At 37.1% G+C, this 27,744-nt stretch overlaps 1 protein-coding gene across 17 annotated transcripts in view; it reads right to left on the reverse strand.

Moving 5' to 3' along the window:
• Window positions 1-2,077: 2,077 nt before the first annotated feature.
• The window catches only part of ADNP (activity dependent neuroprotector homeobox), a 28,153-nt gene continuing 2,486 nt past the window's right edge, over window positions 2,078-27,744 (reverse strand). For 5 of the 17 annotated variants that reach the window (XM_030462866.1, XM_030462871.1, XM_030462873.1 and 2 more), the window contains 8 exons: window positions 26,842-26,891; window positions 24,528-24,650; window positions 19,409-19,564; window positions 18,023-18,068; window positions 16,602-16,908; window positions 9,543-9,655; window positions 8,252-8,344; window positions 2,078-6,376 (listed from right to left, as the gene is read on the reverse strand). In XM_030462866.1, the coding sequence (XP_030318726.1) occupies window positions 3,245-6,376; window positions 8,252-8,344; window positions 9,543-9,655; window positions 16,602-16,908; window positions 18,023-18,061 (3,684 nt within the window). In that variant the 5' untranslated portion in view covers window positions 18,062-18,068; window positions 19,409-19,564; window positions 24,528-24,650; window positions 26,842-26,891 and the 3' untranslated portion in view covers window positions 2,078-3,244. Of the gene's footprint in view, window positions 6,377-8,251; window positions 8,345-9,542; window positions 9,656-16,601; window positions 16,909-17,532; window positions 17,567-18,022; window positions 18,069-19,408; window positions 19,565-24,527; window positions 24,651-26,684; window positions 26,715-26,841; window positions 26,892-27,744 lie in introns of all 17 variants that reach the window. The other 12 variants (XM_030462879.1, XM_030462881.1, XM_030462882.1 and 9 more) reach the window with 9 other exon arrangements.

Genomic DNA, 27,744 nt, shown 5'->3' on the forward strand with positions numbered 1-27,744 from the left:
ATGATGAAAGATAAAGTTGAATTAAAATAAAAAGCAACCAAAGATAGACCCAATCACTGCCTCTGCCTCTGCAATGCAGGTTATTGTAACAGTACTTCAGAGAAGCAAATTTGTTATAAAAGAAACAAAATACTCTTTGGTTATACCAACCTATCCAAGTATCAGCATCTTTATTAAGAAAAATTAAGAGACAGTACACACAACATATGCCTGAAATCTTTTGGTACTGATAAAAATTAAATAAACTTAATACCATATATATACTACAGAACTGTAGTTGACCTTAACTGTATTAGTGGGTATTTGAAACTTACCAATTTCTTGGTGGTAAAAATGGTAGAATTTCGCTATAAAAATATTCAGATGAATATTCATGTTTCTGTCTTGAAAATACATGTCAAAGGGTCACAAACTAATTGGTAATTTTTGCTACAGAAATCTTACTGCTCAACAGAGGATGGCAGCAATTAATCTCACTAAGTTTGAGAGAAATTAGGAGATTGTGAAGTAAAACTTCAATGCAGGTATTTCTGCAACATCATGCAAAAGCTTTTGAGTAGAAATCCTGGTGTAGATAAAGGCTTAAGCCTCAGTATCCAAAAGAAAATGCTAAGATTGAGTGTGACTTCAGAGTCTCGTGCACTGGATCAGAAACTGGGAGTTTAGCAAAAGCTATTAGTCCCTGCTGGAAAATAATGGTTTAGTTTGGCAGAAAGCATAGTGGCTGTAACGCTGCTTCAAAGAGTTGAGGTGGGCATTGAGTGTGTGTGCTTGGAAGGTAAGGAGATGGTACTAACAGAAGGGGGCAAAGAGAAAAAGCTTCCTTGTTAATCCATTACGTGTCAGCTGCAGGTCAGTGAAACAAATATTCCCTCAAAGTTATTGCAAGCCCATATAGAACATCCACAGAAATAAAGCATCATAGAAAATTCAACTATCCTTAAGAACCTCACTGCCCTTGCCAGTCTCAGGTATTGGCAAAAGTCAGATTACAGGTTACACCAGCTCTGAAAAGAGTTTTGGTTGCACAAAGCTGCCTCCTGTCTAGAAACAATGTGTATTCCCCAGCAAAGGGGAAAGGAACATGACACATCTAAACCATCTTCACCTAAAGGTAACTGTTCTCAGTCATCACTTGACACACCTAATTAGTTCAACAAAATGCAGAAATAGTCATGCCAGAGTGTTAGCAGCACAAGTTAGTTGCAACACAGGAAAGCATACACATATTCTCATATTTGGCTTATGCAGGGACTCATTCATTATACTCATGGAAAGTAGTTTATGCCTACCCCAAACTGCTAGAGAGATATATCAGTGTTTTCTCATGATGTCTGTGAAAAGGTTTTGCTGTTTAAAATGCTGAAGTGCACAGAATTATATTTCCTCCTTTATAATATGAAAATTCGTAGATCTATTTGTATTTGTAAAGTACCAAAAAGTAGGTACTCTTATTTAAAACAAACTTATGCGTAAATCAAAGTAATTGCTCTAACCAAGGATAGTTTTGTTGTTACCACAATTAGATTCCTTTCAGTAAATTATTACCTCAGCTGCATAACCAAAACCTCACTGTCTGTTATACTTTACACACCAAAATGCAGGACTGGTTTGAGCAAATGAATCACAAGTTTGAACAAACTGTTTTGTTTGGTTTTTTTTTTAATATTCAAATTGCTTTTTCTTCAAAGCCAAAACAAGTGTGAAGCTTGCAAGGTATGCTCCTTCATGCTTAAATGGCAAGTATTCAAATTCCTTCTCTATCATTTGCCCTCAATATGTCATGCTTCAGAGAGACATAGTTCTTGATACTTTTAATATGTGATCTTAATTCACATAAGTACAAAGGGATGAAAAATGCAAGTAATTCATAGGCCTTGTTTCTCTAGGATGCAGAATAAGCAAATCACTACAATCCTATTTATAAATTAGTGTTCTAGAACACTAAACAGTAAAGACAAATTCAGCCAGTTTTGCCACATTTTCAATATCCTTGAAGGCGATCAGTCTCTTCAGTAAGGAAGTACTTAACATACATGCTACAGCAGACTGTGGAGCACTTTTTTTTTTTTTTTTAAAAAAAAAGGGGGGGGAAAAGAAGGGAATGAATGTAGCAAGGTGGGATTTACCAGACAGGAATGTAGCACTTGCATGTAATAAAGCAAATATTTACATTAAGCACAATACAGCAATTTATTTAGATGCTTAAATGAAGAATACAAAGGGAAATAAAGATCACAAAATTATACATACTACAACAGTGTGTCATATATTAGATGGTATAAATGAATACAACACCTTGTTGGTGTTAACTAAAGATAAAACTAAGTATCCAAAACACAGCACTTTTGTTTCAGTGTGCTGCTGTAACACAATACACTTTTATACAGATCTAAAAGGTGTCAAAATTAGTAGCTGCAAACTCGTTTCTTGCATGTGATTTATCTTTTTTAGCTTAAAAGATTTCAGAAAATGGCTCTGAAATACATTTTTCATCAGTTGTAATGTCAAGGATATTCAGAACAAGAAAATTCTATAATACAATAGAGTCCAGATATATTTTTTATGTTGCTGGCCTCTGTTTTGAGATTGTACAAGGTTATGTGCAAAAACTAAGTTTGTCAAAATTGATACTATAGCAGTCTCAAGCTTTTGCTAGGTAAACTAGATACAGCATTTATTACACAGCAGGGCAACACTAAAAAAGAGAAACAAATCTATGATGGATACACAAGAACAATTTCATAAGCTTCACTTGAATAGGTCTAAAAGACTGTACAAATATACATTTCAACTATTCAGAATGATACATGAAAAAAATCAATTTCCCCATAGTCTACTATACACGTTGAACTGGTAGCTTGTATGGTTGGCCCTACACTACCATGTGAAAAAGGGTTATGTTTAAAAAGACATACAACTGAACATGTACAAGAGTGAAATAAATGTTGAAAATGCAGATAAAATAAACCTCTGCTTTTCTCTCTGTGCATTCTGGGGCCACCAGCTTAGCCATTTTCACATTAAGTTATGTGCTCATCCCAGCAGGTACTCTCAAGCAAGATTAGCCAACAGCATCCTTAAATAACCACTGGAATAACAGTGGCCACAACCACCTCACACCATGACCTAGCACTTGGAAGGCAGTACCAGTCAGAATTGAAGCTTAGCAGTCATACTGAAATGAAAGTGTTTGGACAGTTGTAGTTTGGATCACATTACTGACACCTGGACATCAAGCAGCTTACGCTTGCTGGCTGCTCAGCTCCACACCAGTTAAGCTGCTGTGCATTGGTTCTGCTACTCCATCAGTCACACTGTCAAACTGATCTCCATCCTCACTGTCAATTGTGCTATTCTGCCATTCCATCTGCTGATTTGACAAGCTCTCCTCAATCTCTGATGCATTTTTCCATTGTGACTGGTCCTTAGACCAAAACTCTTCTACTTTTCCATAGGAACGATTCTTCCACTTTGACTGTTCTTCATCACTTTCAGATCCACCCCCTTTTGTCTCAACAGTCGGTTTACTGCTGCCAGCATCTTCACTTTGAGAGGACTCATCTGTCCACACTTCTGGTTTTACTTCTGATGTATTATCTTCAGAATCAGAAACCTGCTGAGAACCAGGCCCACTTTCAGACTGTGAAGCTCCATCTTTCCATTCAACAGCATCATCCTGATCACCTTCGCTATCTGAAACATCACCCACCAATTTTGCTGGTTCTTCAGCAGAAATAACCTCTTCATATTTAGAGCTTTCCTCTTGTTTCTGATCAGACTTCTCTGGAGCCTGTAATGAATTTTCTTCAATTATTTCCTTGGATATGCTGTTCTCTGGGTTCTCCACTATGCTATCAGAAGAGGTTTTCCCACCGGTATCAGAAACACGCTGACCAAATGGACTGCCATTTTCATTGTATTCCTCTTCTATATTTTCATAGCTGTCTGAGGAACTTTCATTGTCTTTTTCCAAGTTAATTTTTTTATCCACAGTTTTACTAACATTGACTCTGGAATTTTTTTCATCGTGATTTTCAAACAGCCATTCAGCGTCAAAATCCATTTCATGTTTAACCTTGTTCAACTCTTTCATATTGAAGCCAAGCAGCACACCAGGTTTGTATTTTTCACAATCTCTAACACATTTCTTCCTTTTGTTACTAAAATGAGATGCAATATCAGATTTCCATAACCACAAACTGGCAGCCAGCTTTTCAATCTCTCTCCTAGTGGGATATGGTTGCTTATTAAAATACTTCGTAAGAAATGTTTTTCTGGCTTCATAAGAATCATCTTCATGACCCTTGGGGTCCAGTGCTAGAACTACAGGTTCTTCAGGCTTCTCCTCAAAGGCAGAGGGGGAGTCATCGTCATCCATTTTCCTTTTCTTCATTAGTGGAAATTCCATGTGTTCATAAGTACGTTTTACAGGTGCTACACCTGCAGACTGACTTAGCCGAGATGAGGAGGTACTTTTTTCCTGGCCATTCTGAGTCTTCCCAACACCTCTGCAGTGAACAAGGTGCAGTGTTATAGTTGAGGCAGTCATGTTACTTGTATATACACCAAGGCAATGGATGCATTTGTAAGTCAGCTTTTTCTCAACTGGATGAACTGTCTGAATTACTTGATGCCTCTCCCGTAGATGATGTGCAAGTGCATCAGAGATAGGTCCTTTTAGGATTGAAAAGCACAGAGGACAGAGAGTTTTCCCCACATCTTTTTTGTAGGGTACTGCTGCTTGTGGAGAACTTTTTACAGGTACATCAGACTTCTCCTGGGCTTTTGGCTGTGGTTTTGGAGGAACTGGGGGAGTATTCTGAGCATGGTAAGCTACAGATTCAGCAGGAGCATCTCTCAGGTTGTAGGTGGTTACAAGAAGATGTATATTTGTGTGACTACCCTGTTGCAATGTCAAATCAAAAGTTAGAGTGGAATCAGTTTTAGGTCCCATCTCTTCATCAACATGAACCATTCGCATGTGAGCAGCCATCTTTTCAACATCGTTGAAGGTTGAGCGGCAATACGGACAGGACAGACCATGGATTAACATATGATTAAGCAATGTGTCAGTGGGTAAATAGCGATTACAGTATAGACATTTGCTAGTGAAATTGTGTATTTTCATTATATAGTTAGCTACTGCAGGCACCTTTTCAGCCTTGTGCTCCTTTTCAAAGTGGACACTATACACATTTTCAGGAAACAGCTCATTACAGATTGTACAGATTTTCCACTTCTGTGTGGATGATGTATTGACAGAGGAAGGACCTGTAGCAGCTACAGGAGATTTTGAGCCAGACTGACCTAATACTCTTGAAGCTGCCTGTGACTGAGATAGTGACGTCTGTTTCAACTGAGCTGATGAAAGAGAAGAGGAATTGGCAGACTGAAGAGAGTATCTTGCTGAGGCCTGTGATCTCTGCTCTCCTCCAAGGGTATAAGGCCTTCCATTTCCACTTGCTGAAAACTGTTTCATTGTTTGTGATTGCTGTGGAATAGAAACTGGTGAATTACCACTTAAGTTTAGTCTTCCCCCTGGCTGACCAACATAACTTGGTGGTACTGATTTGACTCCATAATTGTTTTGTTGTAGGTGAACATTTGACATCATATTCACTCCTGCAGAATTTAATGTAGGCTTTGGTATGGTGAGTCTGTTCATCATCTGCTGTGACGAAAGAGATCGAACACTTCCAGGGGAAAGGGAACCCATCCTCTGAGGGAGTCCCATAGGCTTTTTATCCTGTGGTTTTGGAGCTATTAGCATCAGAGGTTTAGATCTTGGAACCACTACATTAGTGTGACCTATCATTGCTGTTACCTGGTATCCTATACGTTCGTGGTCTTCGATAACGTGCTGAACTAAAGCTTCGTACGATTTCGGCATGTAAAGGCATCTCTTGCAGTGAATACTGCCCTCCTCTCGGGTGCTGGAACTTAAAGGAACTGCACCATTGAGTGACTTTTCACCTCCCTTCGCTACGTAAGGAGCAGCAACATGCTGAAAATGTTCCCTGTAAATGTGCTTTCTAACTATTTCATACAGAGGATCTCGGTAAGTGCACTTCTTACAGTAATAAACAGCTTGTTCTACACTGTCAGCCTGCTTAGGTTTAAGGCTATCGTGTTTGTTTTTATCTTTAAAAGTGCTGATGCCTCCACTTGGTGTACTGGCATTTGGAGCATGAAATATTTTAATGTGCGTTTCCAAAGTCTTTTTGTCCGCATTGAAAGTACAGTAAGGACAATTAAGGAGAATCCTATTTTCAAAGTCTTCACTATGAACATTCCGGAAGTGGCTTTTGTATGCTGAAAAGAACTTCGAGGAAAATGGACATGCACTGCAGCAAAACGGCTTTGTCCGATAGTCCTTAAAGCAAAGAACAAAGCAGAAACTAAATATTGAAAAGCAGATTATTAAAAACCAACAACATCCATGACAATTCTCTAACCAATAATCTTTCTAAATAATAGTCTCAAGACCCACTGCCACAGTCTCAAAACATTTACCTTCCTCTCTCCCAATTTCTGGACTGCAGATCAGAGCTTAAAAAGTTTATCAGAACATACCCATGATGTGGAGAGTACCAATTCAGAGATCACTCAACTCAAGAGTTTAACCATAAGCTCAGCATGCAAGGCCATATTGTAAGCATTTTTTAAAAAAACCAAATCTAATTCCTTGCAGCTGAGCTCCATGAAAAAGTTCACCTTCAGCTAATTTCTGGGGGAAAATATTGCATCCCAAAGAGAAGCTACTTCCCATCAACATCTGTTGCACATTTATAGATATAAGATGGATGTACAACCTAAGATATTTCAGTCTCCTAACCCATTACAAACTTCTATGTTAAAGATGCTCTTCAAAAGTTATTTTTGGTCAACAAATTGATTTAAGCTTACTGCGTCAGGTACTGGAGCTACACAAGCCCTTAAAGCCACCAAGCATCTTCCTTCTGATAAAAGCACAAACCCATTTTTAAAAACAATCTTGAATCAGGGGAAAATAAAAAAAAAAAAAGGCATTTGAAAAGCCCACACTTGCAGTTTCCCTGCACCCTTTATCTTTTGTTATATTTAACATGTTGCCAATTGTTATTGTCAACTACTGTACCAGAAACAAGTTACATCAGCCTTTGAGACAGCCACAAGCAACCTGGCCTTTCAGATAAGACATGAAATTCAAATAGTTACAAATGTTCATCATGTGTGTCAAAACAAGTCTTGTACATCAAGCCTACACACAGATCATTTGTAGTAGCTGGAGAGTTGTACTCTCCCCCTGCATAAGTGGAAATACATGCTTCTGTCCACCTTCTGAAGCCTCAGACATCTGGCAGGCTGGAGACAAGATACAACAACATTTTATTCTGGAATTAACTAGGAAAAAGGACATCACTGTATTTTTTGAAATATGGTTACAAAGGGACATTGTTAGATCAACACTACTCTGGGAATCCATCATAATACAGATACCCACTTGCTGTAAGAGCAATCCCTGACCTTTCAGATGTTAGGAGGGAGATTTTTTTTGTAGAGGGATTTCTCACCTTTCCACTGTTCTGTCAGTGCTCTACTGTACCACTGGCAGAGGTGCCGCAGTGCAGACATCTTGCCTCAAATCAAGTATTAGTCCCTCCCTACACTTCTACCTCAATTCAAATTTCCTTTATTGCTGGTTCAAAAACATGTAAAAAGTAAGACCTCCAGTGTCACTAAATTCTGCTGTGAAGAATTGCACATGCCTAAATCAAATCTCAGACATACTGGATTATGAGAATCTTCAGATGCAGCAAACTGCAAACAGAACTACCACAGTACTGAGGGAGCAGCAGTTAGATGTGTTCACATTTAAACATTTCGTAAAATAATGAAAACAGATAATGAAACATTTAAGGAAAGGTAAAAACTCATCACAAACTATAGAATTGTTGATCTTCTGATTGGAAGAATGGTGAATTTGTGCTAAGCTTGAAATTAGATGGGCTTTTAATACTCGTTTGTCAAAGGGTAAGATTTCTAGACCAATCAGTTCTCCAGTATTTGGTTATTCATGCTACTAAGATAAAGACCATGACTATTACTTAGACAAAAAAACCTAAAAAAAAACAGCACAGCTTTTTGCAGTCCTTTTAACTGATGACAAATGGTAAAATTGCAGAAAAAGCTCTTGGCATATTTGTGAAACTCCCTTTAGTATAAGCCCTCTTTAGAATCAGATGTGTCAACAGAAACTATTACCAACCTGGTTTTTTGTAAGGGATGGGTCCCACAGTCCTACATCTTCCCATGTAGTGTTTTTCAAATAGAAGTCATTAGGTTCAAACTGCTTAAAATCCTGCAGAAGGGGAAGATTGCAAGAGAGTACAGAAAATCAAAACCAAAGACCAACTTCTCCCTTAAGTCCTGTGAGCATCCATGCAGTTTTCTAAAGAGCTGCTGTCATACAGATATTAACTCAAGAAGTATGGGTATTTCAGATGCACCTCTTTGGAGGTGAAGAGTTGTCAATAGTCTCAATATCATAACACACCCAAAAAAATGTTTCCAGAACTCATCCTCCTAACTAGTACAAGACTGAAATTGCATACCTGACCCATTTCCAAAAGCACTCAGAGAAAAGTATTCATCATGGGCTAATGCTAAACATTTAAGGTAATATAGAGACTTTACCATAACTCTGATGTTTGGTGGCATTTTTTCACTTTGTTTTCAGGGGGATGTGTTTTGTTTGGTTGATTTTTCATCTTTTTTCATTATGTTAATTTCCCACAGGAAATCAGATAGAAGCTTTTTTGACCACATGTATGATATCAAAGTCCAATTGCTATTAAAGAAGTTATTTTGCAGGAGAGAAAGCTGCACTTGAGATGAAGTGATGAAGTTTGTCCACAAAAGTTGCACAGGTACCCCTCTTCTAGGAACTAGTACAGGTACAGAAGTTATTCTTTAACTTAATGACCTACAGTGAGCACTGACAGACACTTTGTGAAAACCTCAGAACCACCTTATGTCCCCCAAGAATATCCTGTATCACACCCAGTTCTTGCTTCATTCATAAACCTTCAATTTTTGCTATTTTTAAGAAATTCAACAATTCAATCCAATTCAAATCCAATCCTTGCTATTTTTAAGAATCCAACATAAACAAAAAACAACCTACCTTCAATATATATCAATCAGTCACATATAGCCTGAAGTGTACCTCTTCTCAAACTTTCTAAGAAGTATTTACAGGTACATTTTATCTCACATTATTAAGTCCTACTTTGTGCAGAACAAAGCAATGCAGAGGTAGCAACACCTGAACAAGCCTCAAATGGAATCCTAGAAACATTCTTAAGCTGATGAGAACAAAAGGAGTATGGCATGGGAACAGGACACAGGGGATTCCTTTGAAGTTCACTGTACAAATTTTACATTTCCTGAGCCAAGTCTAGAAAAAAAATGAATCTCATACACTAAAGACCCCACAGTCCTACTAACTTTGAAGCATTTTAACTTTAGCTACAACGCTTGGGAGGTATCATACTTACTTCTATATGTTCTTTACAGTATTCCAAACCAATGTCACTAAGTATTTTTTTCACAGTTTTCCGGGCCTTTCTTAAACTGCCAAGGTTGTTGACAGGAAGTTGGAACATTGTTTCTATTGAAAAAGAAAGTAAGAGACAAGGTTTAAATGGGAGTATGGCTTGTCTGATAGTGTTGCACTTTTCATTACTAGTAATTTTCTGTCTCCTTTTACCCATGTAACTCCGCATCAGAGCTGTACTATTAACTAAGAAACTGTCACTGTCTGATTAAGGCTGGCCATAAAGCTAGATATTGACAAAATTAAGAGAGTACTTAAAACCCCTACAAACTGATGTATCAACTACTGCAGGAGTGATCAGCTGCATCTGGAAAGAACTTGGATTCTTTTAAAGTGTTTGTATTTGCACAAAATTTATCTTTTCTGCATATCTTAACTGATTTGAAAATTGGAAAGTTAGGCTTCAAGATTTGTGTCAGTCTTTTAATAGATTTAACAGTATCCTTTCAGTGAGGAAGTTCTTCTTGAATTGAACTGTAAGTAGGATAAGAAATTAATACTGTTTCCTCCATTTACATCTTTAAATTACCTAGAGCAAAACTGACTTGTGTGATACCAGAACTGCATTCATAGGACAACAGAAAATTCCAAATACTGCACAGAGTGGACTTATATCCTTCAACACAGATCACAAACTGGAAAGAAAGGATGCTTGCTTAACCTTTCCTCCCTAAAAAGAATAGGGAAGTATGACTCTGAACATTAAGTTACAATAAAGAACACAAGTTTGTTTTCAAAGCATAGCATAGTATTTTTTTTTTTAACTTGAGAACATCCATTTATTAGAAGTTCTTGCTGCTGAAATTCATAGAGCCAGAATGAAAAATATTAATGTAGCCAAGATATTAATCATGGCTCCTGTAATTCCTTTTCTCTAAAGGCAACTGAATAAGCATTGCTCTCACTGTATTGGACTGGTTCAGTAATATTTTTAGTAGCTTCTTTGTAGGCAACTATATGCTCAATTTTTTCATTAAAAAATTTAATGAAGCAGCATAGTCAACTACATTCAAGATCTGAAGACAAGTGAATTTCAAATCCAAGGAAATGTCCTAGTAATTTTATTCCAGAGTTACCAGTGTACTTAATATCAACAGTAAAAACACCAGTGCATGAAAGCATTACATTAAAAATTTTAGCAAGCTGTGCTGTTTTCAAAACCAAAGTTCCTACTTAAAGAATATTCTCATTTTGCTTGTAAAGAACCAGTTTTTTTCTTATGACAAAGTGAGTTAGTACAAAGTTTGTCTTGGGCAATAATCACTTGTAAACTTTAAAGTCAGCCACAAGTGTCAAAATAATGCTTATTATAAAACAAGTTATTGCCACTAATGACTTCTTCACCAAAATAATCAAATGCTTTCTCTTAATTACTGTGTCTAATTAATATACCTACACATGCCAAATATACCATGATAAATACAAACTCTGGTGATGAAGAAAGCAAATTATTTAGGACTGTCTGAAATGGAGAGCTCTGTTCTATGTGCACCATCTTCTTGCCTCTGTCCTTCTGCCTGCCTCCCAGGCAAGCCTTAAAGACTAGAAATTAAGATCTCCCTGCCACATCACAATAGAAGATATAATAAGATCTTCACATCTTGAAACTGAAGATCAACCTTATTTTGTGAATTCTGCTTGATAGCTGAATCCAAGTCACCTATCTTAACAAAAATCTCATTCTTAAGAAAATAAGAGTTCATTTTATTTAGGAATTTTCTTGACCATTTAATCATAATTAGTGGAGGGACAGGGAGTCCAATATTATTATTTGTGACCACAGACAGCTTTTAGCATCTTCATTCATTTCTATTTACACGAATTAACTGAAATTGTAATTGAAATATACATAACATAATGCTGAGATATCCTTAAATGTGGACATTAAAATAGCTGCAATTAAGTGTCTCAATCATTTAGCCATTCATCCTATTCTTGAAATAAGGTATTTTTTATCTGACCAAAAAGCTGGTGTTTGAGAGGACACCTGGAGCATCTCTTCTTCACTGTCAGGGCTGCTTCTTTCTGTTCTGAAGCTTAGATCCAAGTAATTATTCTAAGAGACCACAATACTGAGGGATGCAGCACACAGTACTGGCAAAACCCACCAGGTGCTTTCACCTGGCACTGAAGCTATTGCTACATCCAGCATCCCCCACAGGGATAAAAAGGGTTAGAGATTAACTGATACTTGTGTAAAATAGTTTACTTTAATGCTTTTTTTCCACTGAAATGCCAGAAGTGAATGGTCTGATGGTTAAAGAAATGCTGCTTACCTAATGTTATAGGCTTATTACAGAATTTCTCTGGAGATCTCATAGGGGCTCTCAAAAGAAGCTCAGTAGCATTGTTGGTTTTTTTTTTAAATGAAGAAGGAACTGATTTATCCTGAGATGGTACCATTCAGTCAATGACAGTTCCAGCGCCGGATTCTAGTTAGGGGGACACCCTATATTCTGTTTTATAGTAGCCAAAGCATATAAATTTTTTATTCTTTTCCTGTATGGTTCTATGCTATCTTATTCATTCCTGCACAGCTTCTGGAAATGTAATATATTATAGAGTTTTTCTTTTTAAGGGAATGTGCACCTGTATCCACATTCACAGAAAAATAAGTCAAGATGATCACATTTGTGTTCAGCAAAAATTTCTACAGAGAAACCTGAGCATTTTTTAATCTTCATTAAGTAACAGGAATAATGAGATCTGCCTTGAGATCTTCAAGTTCATGATACAATAAACACAGTAAGAATCAAGTTTGTGTTTGCCCCTCTGTGTTTCCTACTTCTAAACTTGCATCTCACCTATGAATACACTGGAAAGCCCTTGTCCATAAGCTGAATTACACATCCATCCACACTGAGGTGCTGGGTGGAGAGAATGAGTAATTCCTTAAAAACAAGACCAGCAATGTCCTTACTAGAAATATCCTGGCAATATATTCAGCTGCTTAACAAAATGGATTGCTAACCTAATTTAAGAAATTCTGTAAAATGAGACTCATGTAGTAAGAAGATCTCACTCATCTTTAGTGTACTTGTTCACAAAACAATGAAAGTAACCAGAATAACTGTGCAAGAAACATTTGGAACCTTCTTTTGCTCTGTATTTATGCAGTACTTAGCCTAAAGGTCTAGTCCACAGCCAGGCACTGATTCCTAGAAAAATTCAGTAGCTAGGTGTAAGCAAAAAAGGCTATGAAAGAGCAAAATATCATTACTAAAATACAAACTGCACTTCAGTTTTATTTCATAGTAACATTTTAGAAAAACTTAAATGCAGTGACCGTTGCAGTGAACTATTCCTTTGCTGTGGGTAACAGCCACTATGCAAAGCATGAACAAAAAACTAAGGCAAGTTATAGTGTTGAATTCTGTTGTCTCTTTAAGTGTGTACATGGTATTGTGCTTTGAGAACTGAAGCACTGTCTTTGGCTTTTAACAGTCTGTGAGAGTCCCAGGAAGCAAAATTTTGATCTCAAGTACAGTTCTGATGTGTGCATCTTATAACCTCAAAATTAGGGCACAAAATGCCTCCAGACTTAAGAAGTCTGAGAAGTCTACAGGAACCAGCAGTTCAGCTCACTCAGACAAATCACAACCTGAAATGGGAACGGGCCAGGACACCATACAGGCTGATTGATTTAAATTAATAATTATGTCAAAGTTTTAGTTTCACTGCTATAGTAAAAAAGGGACCTCACATCAAGTTTCATATTGCTTCACAGAAAAAGGCTTTTTTACTCTACTTCATTTTCTACTCTTGCTAGCCATACTTAGTGAAAGAAAATACCAGTAGGGGAAAAAAATGTGTAACACCTTGACACTGGTGTGAACAATATTCAGGAAATAACCTAAGTGAACATCAGGGGCAAACCCATTAATAGAGAAAAATTCTGCTTGGTTTTAGAAACTTAATAGTGCAAATATCCTAAGGCAAAAGAAATCAAGACTTTTAATTTCTATGGCATGACAGAAAAGCAAAAGGAAACAAGGACTAGCCCAAAAATTAACCACTGCATAGTCACAGAGAAGTTTCCACAACTTCCAAATTCCTCAACATATCATTTTTTAAAAACTGATTTTAGCATTGTGATAGACTTGCAGTGACTTTAATCTTCAAATTACCTCTTCACCAACCTGCTACCCTTATTAGTGTCTCAGATTCCAGATGGAATCTATTGCAGGCACTATTCTAAGAAAATCCAGAACAAAGTCTCACATACCTCCTGTTATGTTACTTCAAGTGAGATTTAGACCACTTATAGAAATAAATAAAAATACTCTCCAGTCCTCACTGTATCAGCTTTAAGCACTTTAAGTTAACATGGCCATGCTGTTCAGCCCCATAAGATCAGTTACCAAGGGACTGGAACCCCCTAGAAAGCTTTGTCAAAAGATGAGCTAAAAATATTATGTGGAAAAAATTATCTGGAAAATTAATTCATGTAAAAGACAATACTGCATGCTAGGTTTAGACTTCCATACTGCTGCTGTTAACATTTTCTTATGCTCTCAGTGCAAACAGTCTTCTCTCATCTCATACACAGGACACTGCATTCATAGCTTGAGAACTGTGACCTTACAGAAGGGTTTGCACCCAGGAGAGAGGATGAGGAACACAAGAGGGACAAACAGCAAAACACCCCCATCAGTCAAATTATCAAAGGTGGTAAAAACCAAGAAAGCTTCCATTTATCTTTACACCCCATTAGCTGTTAATTTGCCATTGGGTCTTCTGTATTTTGGACCTCATCAGAAGAGCTGCCTTTGAGACCAGCAGGTAACAGATGTTAGACTGTTTCAGCTCTGCCAGCTTCATCTGGAACAATGAAACAGAACATCTTGTACTGGGTACAGATTCAAATCACTCACAAAGTAACAAGCTATTCTGACTCTGGGAAAGATGCATGTTTCAGAACAAGAACAGCATTTTTTCTCAACTAAAACCTTCAGCGAATATTCCGAATCTGCCTGATCATCTTACTTTCATTTTTGGACATCATTATTCAACATGCTTACTATGCTTCTTTCACGTTTGAGCTTTTTTACAGTTTTAACAAGCAGCAAGTATATTTCTAATGTCACAATCTCATTAGTAAAATGGTGGGATTCATCTGGAAATAGTATAAAGCCTTCAAGAAATAATATGGAGGAAAATCCTGCTGTGTAAAGGAACCAAGACAGCACTAGTGTAGCCTTTATAGACAACCTGCTTTAGGTTTTCCTCTGTTCTCTGCTTAACTGAAAATTCCACCATTCCTGACTACTGCACTCTCACTTCCTACCATCAGAAAAGTCTTCCATGACCAGCAAGCAGGAATTGCAGGTGACCCTAAAAAAAAAATCACTGAGTGAGATCTTCACTCAGCAAGATTTGTGAAGAGCATCACTGTGAAATAGCTAATAAAAAACACTTAAGAGAATGTCCAAAAGCTATAAACAACAATTAAAAAGCCCACCACCCTGGCCCCTAGTGCATTTTGTTCTTTTTCAGGCACCTCAAATACTAGGCTAGGCATCCTAATGCCCTTTACAGTGGCCACTGATTCTTTAATCCTGAAACAAACATTCGTTAAATATTAAATACAGAACATCCAAAGATGCAGACAATTGAACCAGAATCTCATGTCCAGCTAGCTAGTTCTTTACTGCTGTTTAGAAGAGACACTATCTCACCAAAGATGAAGTGGGACATCCCCCCTCCCACTCTGCAGGCATAAAGCCCAGCCCTCCAAGAAGGGCTGCAACATCCCCAGCTGTAAAGATGGGAGCAAAGGCACCACCCCTTTTACTGTAAGGGCTCAGATGTCTAAACCAGACTGGAAGGACTTCCAGAGGATTAGACTCTCATCCAGTATAAATCCATTGCCTGTTCGTAAGCTTATAACTAATGTTTAAGGACTACTGAAAAACAAAACAAAACAAACAAGCAAAGAAAAGCAAAAAACCCCCAAACCACAAACAAGAGACCCCAAACATTTTATAACTCCAGATAATCCTATATAAAATTTAATAAAAATGCAACTGTAGAAGGGAGTCTTCCTGCTGTAAGTACCTACTGTTTGACAGTTTTTCAGGTTTGCTGTCAAGGTTTTGCCTCAATTTATCAAATCACATGTGAGGCCAAATGATGTGATACCAACACCTAAATCTAATGACACAGAGATGTCATCATTGCTCTTCTGTGATGACCAATGACAGGACAAGGGGTAATGGATGCAAGTTGAAGCACAGGAGGTTCTGTGTAAATGTAAGAAAAATCTTGTCTTCCTTGGAGACATTTGAAACCCATCTGGATGCGTTCCTGTGTGACCTACACTCAGTGGTCCTGCTCTGGCAGGGGGTTGGACTCTATCATCTCTCAAGGTCGTTTCCAACCCCTAACACTGTGATTTCTCTGATGTCTTGAACTGACATCTTCATAAAAGCATTCTGTGCAATTTACACTTCCATACATCTTTTGTTAAATAATTTATCTTTGAATAAAACGGGATACAATTACAACTATCTCTTGGGCACCTTATTAAAAAGAACACAATAAACCATCATTTTTACCTTCTCTTATAAGCATATTTCATTGACCCTTCTTTTTCCAATGCTCTGATTTATTTATACTATAATTTATACTATACTATAGAAGAGTATTAGGTGTGTTCATGTGGACAAAACAATTTCATAAGTAATGTGTAAACACAGCCTTTTTTATCACATTGAGACTTTGGAGTTAGTATATATCTATATGCAATCAATCTTATCTTAATGAAATAATTATAACAGAGATACAGTACATTAAAACACATTTCCTACGAAACAGGAACTGTAAGATACTGATATTTTGCATTATTTCTGCACATGCTTACAAAAGGGGACTGTTCCAGTCTCTATTTCCCTCTCCCCCTCACCATCCCTCTACTGTTTCCAAAGGTCTGTCCTTCCACCACTCTTTCCCCCCTCTCCTCATCCTTTCCTTGCTGGTTCTTGGCCTTCTTGGTCCTTACCTCGCTCATTTTCCCTCTTCTCATCTTCCCTGCACCAATTCATAGTGTCCACGTTCTTTCGCCGTTCTCTCTCATCCTGTCTCCACCGCTTCTTGATATCTTTGTCCTTAACTTGCTCATTTTCTCTCCTCTTCTCATCATCCCTGGGCCATTTTATTGTTTCTGCATTTTTCTGTGGCTCCACACTTCTTTTGAGATAGTCTTGTCGCCTCCTCCTCTTTTTTAACATATCCCTTTCCCTGGCACGAGCCTGCTTTTCTTTCTGGGAAAGAAAAGCTTTACGGGGCATCATGAGCTGCTGCTGTACCTGTAACAATATTGTATCCATGGAATAATATACTGTACATGCACTCAGACAGGCACCAACAACTTATTTAGAGCTAAATACTTCAAAGACTAAGCCAAGATAATTTACTGCTTCTTCTCTTTCCTTAACAACCCTCTGCTAGCTCCCTATTAGATAATGACTGGCAAGGTGCTGTGCTCAGCTCCAGGCACAACACCTTCCTGGCACCTCTGCAGATGGCACATATCCAACACTGAAAAGTCAACCCCCTAAAATCCCAGGCCTAAAGCAGTAGGATTTCTTTCCCCTCCTCCTTACAACTCCTCCCAAAGAGTTTTTAGTAGCCACTTGGCATTGCTGCATCCAGCTGAAGGAACAGGATGACAGGAGAGTTGTGAAGGGAACCTGAGAACGTTTCTTCTCTTAATGGAGATCTACATGCAGTGAAACAAAGCTGCTTATTTAACTTTTCAGACCTCCACCTTTACCAAATTTAGTTGAAAATGGCCAACTATTTTCTTGGCTGGGAGGAGGGAGGGGAAATTAGGAGACAAGCCACAATCTGAAAAATCATATAAGCTTTGTTTCCTTTGGAAACATGGCCAAAAGATTTAACTGCAGTTAACAAAATAAGTCCTGACTCACCTACTCAAACTTCCTCCAAGTATGCTACGTCTTGCTGTTCACAAGAACAAAGGAAAAAAGAATGTGACTGTTTACTTAGGGTTTCTGCTGAAAAGAGGGGTTTTTTGGTTATGTTGGTCTGGATTTATTTTTTGTTTTTAAAGAGGTGTCAACTAATACTAAGTTTTAGCAAATTGTTTTACATTTGGCATCATCCAACACATTCACATCTTTAAATTTGCAATTCTGAAATCACGGAAAACAAAACAGACCACAGAATTCAGACTATTACTAATATCCTTCAAATACTCTTCTGTACACATTGAGTTATGGTTCAGAAATACTAAACTGCAGTTGTGGCCCAGGTTTGGTTTTCAATTTTTGTTTAGAAGAGAGTTTTGCAGAGGTTTAATCAAAATGAAAACTGCAGAAGGGACAAAATTACTAGATTAGAATAATTAAACAAAGCCTAAAACAAAATAAAACAAACATACTTTTAAAATTTAGCTACCTTATGGAAAGCACTTGTTCCCAGCATGCAATACTCCATCTTTTTCCTACAGAAAAAGCAATGTTTCAAACCCTTATTCTAAAAGCTGTTTCTTTTCCCTACATAATACACCCTCCCGAACACCCACTGCTCTAGTCCATTTCCTTTGTTAAGTATGTATCATGACTTCAATTCCAGTAATTCACACCTAAATTCCTTAATATCCATAATAATGCTAGAAGGGAAGGACTGCACCAAAATTAATAAAAGTAAAAAAATATAAATGCATGCAGTTTGATAAGAAGTTAGTGCATAACATTCAGATTATGCTAAAAATTACTTCAGTCTAAAGTATAGGATAGCTCTCTCCTACACAGCCTGTTTTTAGCTATTTTTCAATAACAGTATCATTAAAACCAGAAAGCAATGAGAATCCAGGATCAATACCATTATTGTAACCCAGACACTGTAAATCTTTAAAATAGTTTTAATTTCTCTATCAGCTATGTGCCAGTACATTACTGGTGTTTACAAGAGCAAACTTTACTTTTAAAATGTACATTATCTTTGCAATTTTATTAGTAACCTGATTTTATTCCAATAATATAATGATAAAGTAAATTATATTTCATGCAAATGATTCTACACCCCCAAAGGCATGTACTGACACTGAAAATCTGCCACTTCAAAAATATTCTTTTGTGCCTAATTGTTATATTTTCTATCATTTGTTCGAGGGTTGTTTTTTTTTGGTTGTTTGGCTGGTTTTCTGGTTGTTGTTGGTCCTTCCCCCAGCACCACCTTTATCTTTTCATTGCTGTTGTAGTTAACTACAACATTTCTCCATGCCTTCCCTTTTATATATCACAATTTGACAGACCAATTTATAGACAAATGATAGAAAATATCTTAATAAAAAACATTTCATCTGAATTTCCAGAATTAAACATTTTAATTAAGACTCAAATAAGAAATGTCAGATTGAAAGGAATAACTTATAGGGACATCCAACTTAAATTATTTATCTTTGAACTTCTTTATCACAAATCAGTTTCTTCCTGTTTGTTTCAGCATGAGGAAGTACTTCAGGTAGTCAGATCACTTCTCTTGTAGTAAAAATATTCTTTCACTTTTGGCTCTCTTGGTGTCAATGAGCCAAAAGAAGGGAAAATATTTAAACCAGGAAACTAATTAATATGCAGTGAATCTTCCAGACTGATTAAGCTCAAAGTCCCCCCATATCCCCAATTTTAGTAGAGTTCAAGTTGGTGTTCCTCTAAGTTCAAACAATCCAAACATCACAAGTAAACAGAAAGAACTACCCTTTCAACTATTCTTTGGCCATACTTTGCCAAGTGAAAATTTTACTCTTCCCAATATATTCAGTACATATTATGAGACATTTACCTCCAAAATTAATGGTGCTTGGGCGTCTCAGACTCATTGGACAAGTTTCATGCAAAAGCCTCCAAAAATAATTCTCCTTCCAGAACGCCCACCTCAGGGATTATATTACACCTGTGTGAGGCCAAAGCCCGGACATAGAAGAAGGATCATATCCTGCTGTATAAAACAAAGTGTTAAAGACAAGAGATAAGAAATGTAATAAGGGCAATCTTACATTTACAATGCAGGTTTAATTGCAAAGGACTCCAAAGCTAATTAATTATAAACTACATTTACGGTACCTTTACTGACATGGAGCTACTGTGAGTGCACTTCAGCAAGTTATTAACAGTGCTGCAAGAAGTTTTAGCAGGTTTGTGGTTTAAACAACAGATTCTACTGCGTACCTGAGGAATATTTTGGTACTCAGATTTCAATTAAGTTACCCAATTCAGAAATCCAGCAGGATATAGAGATGAATGAATGCTTCTATTCACACTTCATACAACCCCTTTTGACTCAAGTGGTCAGTGCCTGTTTACACCTCATCTGAGCTACCAGTACAGACAGTGTAGCTGCACCCTGTGTAGGTAAAGTACACTTAGTAAAATGCACACAGCACTTCTTTGTACAGGTAGTATTGCTTAGAAGGTTCCCATACAAACACAGTCCCACCTCAAATCAAACAGATGACACCACATTAGGGATATAAATTGATCTGGGAAATTTTCAGATTAAATGTTTCAGTGACAGTGCTGCTAATAGGAGGATGTGAAGTCAACCTTTTTGGCTAATGGCTTGATAAATGATTATGCTTCTGTAGAAAGACTGATACCTCTTCAATTCACATCACCTAAGGACAGAAACTGAGTCTGGAGCAGACTGGGAACACAAGATGAAACATTAGTATTATGAAGTCTGAAACAAACCAAATGGAAAGTTTATAAAAGCCATTTATAATTACTTTCCAAGTAATAAGGCTTTTTGCTGTTTAAAACTGTTAAGATTTTAACTTTAACAGACAGAACATCCACATCTCAAAGCAGATTTTCTTCAACAAGTATGGTTTTCAACAGAATGTTCTAAGAACTGTTTAAAGACAAAATTCTTAAAACACTTCACATTGAGGCAAAATTTAATATTGTGTATGCTTTAACATGACTACTAACCAGATCTTCAAATAGGTAGGGGTGTTGGGTTATTTTGTTTCATACTGGATTATTTTCTAACTAGAAAAGTAGAATTTGTGACTAGAAAGTAGAATTGTGTAACTAGAAAGTAGAATTTGTGCCCCTGGATCTCCATCAAGTCCAGATTACCTCTCTCCCACTGAAAGCACACTCCTAGATGAGGACCCATCAGCCTTGAGAGCAGAGCAGTGACAATTAGTCAATTAGTCTGAAGATACACATACTGAGCACAGCAAAGTGCTTCATCCCATACTGGGCCTCCCTAAGACTGAGTATCATTTTCCTGCATTGTGCTGCTGACAAGAATCACCAAGCATCTGGCATTTTGCTGACTTTATAATCATAGACTGGCTAAGGTTGGAAGGGACCTTAAAGATCATCGAGTTCCAACCCCCCTGCATGGGCAGGGACACCTTCCACTAGATCAGGTTGCTCAAAGCCTCATCCAACCTGGCCTTGAACACTTCTGGGAAGGGGGGGGATTTACACAATCCAAAATTCCTTTATTTCAGGCCTTTTATTTTTTACATATTTAAAGTTGAAGTTCTTGGTTTACATGTAACAGTGCAACATAGTAGAATAAATCGGAGCTGAGAGCAGCTGTATGTTCTGGGACAAAATGAAACAAGCCTGAGTTTCTTGATACTGTGCTTTTATCTCCCTATCCCCACTGCATTTCAAATAGGGTAGACTTTGCCCAACTAACTGCAGTTAACAGAATGCTCTAAAAATCCAGCCATGAAACATTTGCAAAGATGACTTAGTGCGACACTGAGTGAAGTCAAAGTAGAAGAAAAATATGTGATAAAATTAACTTATGGTTCCCATAGCAATAGAAAAGCAGCCTCCTCACAAATGCAGGTTAAATGATGCTCTATAGTATGATGGTGGATACTATTCTATATTTACATGAGGACAGTGATAACCTGGTCCCTGCAGCAAGGTGGAGACTGCAACTCTGGGACCTGACAATTCCAGCTTATCAAGGAAGAATGATAGTTAGGAAGCAGAAAGATACCTTGGGGAAGAGCAAACAAATAAAAAATATCAGGAGCAGAACCATCAGGGAGAACAGAGAAGTTCAAAGAACTGAAAACTACTTAAAACTTCCTCAAAAAGGTAAGAGTTGCAACTATCTCCCCTTCCTGCAGCAAGTGCATAAAGAACTTACTCCAAACACATCTAATACTGCCTTATATTAAGGCATTTTCACTTCCTTCTGTTGGACCCTTTGCTTTCCTCCTTATTTAAGCACTGCTGGCCTAGTTTTCAGAGGGCTGTGCACCCACATCTCCTGTGAAGGTAATGAGATTTGCAGTTTAACAGCACATCTGAAATGCCAGACAACTACCAGCTCATTTTTCAAGTCTGCTATAATCCGAGGATGGAGGCTGTTCTGTAACAGCATGCACTCTATTCTCATGGCAACATTTTAAACAGCATCTCTCAGCCTTATCAGCTTGAGCATCTGCAACACCAAGCTTCTCCCCATCTAACGTGATGGTCTTCAGCCAACTTCTGTATAACAAACACCTCTCAACTCCAGCTTGGTAATTCTGTGTGCACAACTGCTACGTTAGACCCAGCACCTAAATTTTACCTTAAATTATCACATGAGCAAGCACAAGCCTCCAAGCCCTTTAACTTGTATCTATATCCAAAACAGGACTGGGTGCATTAGAAAGATATAAACAGAAAACCCCAATGAAACAATCTGGAAAAACCTGACATACTGTTTTTAAAACTAAGATTATTGGAACCAAAGGAAACCTACAGAAGTATTTCGTTATCTGGTCAAAGTATTGTAAAACTCTTGCAGCACTGTGCACCTGAAACCAACCCAACTCTCCTCCCCACAGTCCATTTCCTAGAAGTCCCTTTGTAAAGGAGAGGAGAGAAGTACATCTAAAATGTGGTACTAAAAAAAAAAAAAAATACCCTTAAAATCCTTTGAAGCAAAGTATTAGACTAAAAATCTTAATTGTTTCAGTGATTGCATGTAATTTCCTGCAAGGGCTTATGAAACTACTTTTATCTTCTTTTGGAGCTTACTGTCTAGCTTCAGCTTGGTGACTCTTGCAGTGAGAACTCCAAGTTCCTATCGGAAAAATCTTCTACAGAAGACAGTTCTAGTGAAAAGAATCAGTAAGGCTGGTATGTCTTACTCTCAATTTTTTTTATTTAAAGGTTAAAAAAATATATTCTGCAGTCCAGCAGAAGCAGACAGGGATCTTCTAAGTCTTTCACACACTTCTCATTCTTGCTCGATTTCTGGAATTTTCCACTGGTGCCAGAAGCTCCATCTGCTGGGTGTGTACACTAACTGCAAAACTGACAGGGAATTAACTATTTCCTTATCAACATTTGTTTGATAGTAAAAGTTCTGTACCCTGTGTAGTTTCTATGCCCCAATATAAAATACAAAATGGCCAAATTTTGATTGCTCTGGGAACCATTACTCCTTATTTCCATTCTTGATGATCTGCAACTTTACACTCTGCCAGGAATTTCTGGTTTTTTATTATTAATATTATTTTTATTTATTTTTAATTTTTATTTTTTATTTTTTTTATTTTGATGACAGCTGAAGTACATTGTTAGCCAAATTTGAATGATTTCTAAAGAAGGATCTTCTGAATACACATGATAAAGAACATAGCAGTTCTACCACTCTCTACTGCATTCTGAAAAGCAGTTTTAAATTGCATCCATTCTCTAGGGCATGCTACATTTCAGTGTATAGGAAATTTTAAATTAGAGGCACTAGCAGCTCAAGAAGTAGGCTTACACACCTACTGCCATCTTAAGTAATATCTTTTGTGACTGTTTCAGGTCTCAAAAGATAACCATTTATATGCATCCACATATGTGCAGTGAAATCAATATATAATATACATACTCAATATAACAACCTCACTTGTTTAGGGGTATTTCTTAAAGATTCCAGTTTGAAATGTAATGAAGCCTGCACATCTTGCTGAAATGTGAAATCAAGACTGGAGACCACTGAAGCAGGAAGGATATTATTTGCTTACACCTTGATATCCACACTTCAGTGACCAGGAAAAAAAGGATACATTAATATGCACTACAATTCCAAAATAATCCTCATATATATTGTAGCTAAGCATCAGCAACCCCAGTATAAAAGTTATTTTGGGAATATAAGCATGTTTCATGAATTAGCAGTAACCATTTAAATTAAACCAACAATCATCTTGAAATTTTAAATTCAAAGCTCACAAAAACATTTTGATAATTAAACAAAGAGCATAAGTATCTATAAAACATGCCAGAACAAAGCATGTAATCAATATACATGTCATTTATGATTGGATTACACTGACTGTGAAACTGCAATTGGATTAGACCACAAGTGAAAACAGTACTCCTGTCTTTGTGTCATATTTTCCTGACATCACCACTGTATGAAATGCCAGAGCAGAGACCTGATCCAACTGAGGAGTGTTCTGCAGGCAGAGCAGCCCCTTTGCTCTACCCAAACAGAAGTGCTAGGACTGGTACAAGTTAAGTGTCAAGAAGCATGGCTCATTCCACCTCTTCCAGTGCCAGCACAGACACAGATGTATTTATACCAATAGTGAAGCTGCACCCCTTAGTGTGTCCTAACTAGTAAAATGCAGGGCTTGCATACTAGTTTAAGTGGCAAAACAAATCAACAAAAGAGAGCATACAAATACTTTACAAGCTCATCCAAAACCCTGCCAATACATGCTTTCTGAGATAGTAGATATATTAGATATTGACAGGATCTTGCCAACTGGCTGGCATCTGAATGTTTAAAGCATAAAAATAGCCAGTGAAGGAGGCTTATGCCAATTGTTTTTCCTTTGCCTTACCATTTCACACACACTATACACACATTACACGATTAGGTAAAGTCTGTAAACAAGAGCTTAAAATCAGTCTTACCACTTCACATTTCTTACCTCTTTCCCTTTCTGTCTAAGCATAGCTCCCAAGTGTTCCAATCCCTGACTACATTCCAGCGTTAATCCACCTCAGCTATTGCTGTCTTCAGTCTGACTCAGGAACCTTCGATACTCAGAAGGCTTCATAGCAGCAGCAGCAGGAATGGGAAACAACACAAAACAACAACAAAAAAAAAGATCACAAACTTAAGTTTTACTTTTAAGAGGGGGGGAAAAAACCATTAAGACAATTATTTTGCCTACTCAGACTTCAAGAGACATTTTGCCCCCCTTACTGTTGCTGCTATGAATTTGCATCACTCACATCTTTGGCCCAGCTGCAGCACAAGCTCACAACTTATCAGATCCACAGTCACAGCAGAAATCAATACATAGAAGAGGTAAAAAGGGGTGAAAGAAAGAATGCATGGAGACTGGGGCCTGAGACAGAAGAGAAGCTGGGGACAGGGAAGACTGGATGATATCTAGAATATTACTTCAGTGGACAGGTTGTTTACACAGTTAATTGGTTTCTATTCCTTAATAATTGTTTTATATGCTACTTGAGGGTTAGATTTTTAAATGAAACGTGTTGCCACATGATCTGGATAGCCAAGAACTTGCAGGTGTGTTATGTGTTCAGAGTCAGCTACATTGGTTTAGAACCCAACAGCCAGTATCTGAATAATCTTGAATGCCTCCTTAAAAAAAAAAAAAAATATAAATGGTGGTAACTGAAAGTGACTCACTGCAGAAAAAAATGGTATTTATTACATTCTTATTCAAAACCATCAACCGTCATACACATTCAAAAGCATTAATCTGAAATAAGAGCAAGGCACTAAATTCAAGCCTCATGTTTGCCTTTCAACATCAGCTTGCTATAGTGAAGCTCTGAAAAAATATGTTTCTTTCCTTGAGACATATGGCCCTCAGGTAGATAAAAAAAGAGTTACACCCTGTCGAAAAATGTCTTTATTCAAGTTTAGAACATGCTTTGGTTTTTATAACAGATCTAAGTACTTCCTGAAAGCTCAAAATTTACAGGGCAATTTGGCCATCCTGACTAAGAAAGCAAAGGCATTTTTCCTAAAATGTGTCAGGTGACTCAAAAACACAAAACCAAAAAAACTCCCCAAAACGACAAAAACCCAACAAAAAAGCTACATATAAAAAAGGTAGATTTTTAAAAAAAAACTAAAGTAACATAATCAGTTCTTTTTCTTCCAATGCAGACAGGTACATTGTTCTTAGACCAGTACCTTTTATTCTCATCTCCATCACTTACACTACTATTAGGAAACATACACCCGTATGAATGTATTTATATAAGCAGGACTACCTCCACATTAACAATTATGTTAAGAAAAAATATACCAAATACATATTAAAAAAATCTCAGCATAAAGCACATCTTAATTTAATACACTAAAAAACTGTAGTTTAGATGCAGGCCAACATAGTCAGATGAATCTTTTTTTAAACAAGCATGTTACATGTATCTTAAAAAAAAAATATCCCAGCAAACACTGAATCACTAATATACAGAAACTCAGCTGAACTAAGAGTTTTTTAAAAACCCCAATCTTTGGCCATGGAGCTAAAGCAGATGAAATGATATCTGTGGGACCAATAACCAACTGATCGATTGCATTCCTATAGCTGTTCACTGCCTGTCTCCTGGCATCCACCTCTTTGAGACTTTAGACTATGATCCTCATCATATCCAATACTGTTTTGTTCATTCCCAATATGTAAGATTTTCTCTCTTAAACCAGTTTTGAGTAGTGAAGCAAAGATAACTTCTCCTTTCTGAAAAAAAAAAAAATTACAAAAAAACCAACTCACCCCAATACATTTCCTGTTGAGCTGCTAAATACTGTTAGCAGCCACCTCAAAATAAACATACTAACCCATGAACACTGTTTTGCTACCACCAGAAATCATTTGTTGTGATTTCTTTTTTTACATCAATTCAGATGTTATCTTAATTAAAAGTTATAAAATATACATTTGGGCTACATTACTTTTGATTACTGATAAGATTCTGATATGGTTATGCAGTCCAGGAATGCTACTTCAAATTCTATTTACTTTCAGTATTTACTGTGGTAAAGGTGGGTTGGGAATAATCACCTTTTACTCACTCCACAGTGTGAAATAAGCACAACTTACCTTCCACAGAAAATTTGTACATGCATTCACCTAGAATTTAACAGCAATTTCAGTAAATGTTCAGAGTTCAGTGTGGTAAGTACCTAACAAATGATACGTTATAGTATTAAAGCTTAATTAAAATGCTGTTTAAGATAGCACTGTAAGTGACACATACCAATTCTGAAAATGCTAATGGGCATCTTCTGACAACTGGTAACTTCTATCCTACATATACAGAAAAAAAATTATGTTATTAATCTCATCCTGAAGAGCACATACAGTCTTCCTAGATATTTTGTGCAGATAATGCTTAACACTTTAGGGCATGAACTTTCCACAGCAGTCAAGAAGTTACTCTCCTGTGAAGGTTTTTCATTGCTAAGCACCCTAAGCAGCACACACTATTCACCACTTGTCTGTCTTACCTACAGGCAAATGCAGCCACCTTTCATCTTCTCCATCCTTTGCATATCCAAACATATCCCTCGTGAAATTTAACACAATCTTACAAGCTCCTAATGACATTTAAACTCACATAGTTTCACAATATATTTTCAAACTTAAAAAGCTGTAACCTGCAAAGATGCTTTCTATAAACCTGCCTGATGGACCATCACTTCAAGGTAAAAAAACAGAAAAAAACCCCTATCTAAATAGGGATACTAAAAAACTATCAGTTTGCAATTATCTCAGATGGGTCTCTAAACACATCTCACTTCTATTATACCAAGAAAGTAATTCTTAAAAGTTAGTTAAGAAATAATTTTAGTAAAGAGCAGTTTAATATTTAAAAAGTGCAAAACATTTAGGTTAACATTACTTTTGTAAGAAAACAAGTTATTAGTTGTGTCTTAAAAAGGACACCTCTATTCTGACTGAAGTTTATTAAAGTATTTACTGTCATTATCTTCAGGGAATCTGACAGTCAGGTCCCATCAGCCTCACCTGCAATGTTATTAACAGCAGTATGTTTCTCTTCTGTTGTCTTGTTAACATTTTAAGATTTTAGCACACATTATGGCAGACGTTGATCTGCCCAACATCTGCAAATGCACATCTAAAAAAGAGCCAAGTTTTG

The sequence above is a fragment of the Calypte anna genome, chromosome 20 (assembly GCF_003957555.1).
Source record: "Calypte anna isolate BGI_N300 chromosome 20, bCalAnn1_v1.p, whole genome shotgun sequence".
Classification (NCBI taxonomy): domain Eukaryota; kingdom Metazoa; phylum Chordata; class Aves; order Apodiformes; family Trochilidae; genus Calypte; species Calypte anna.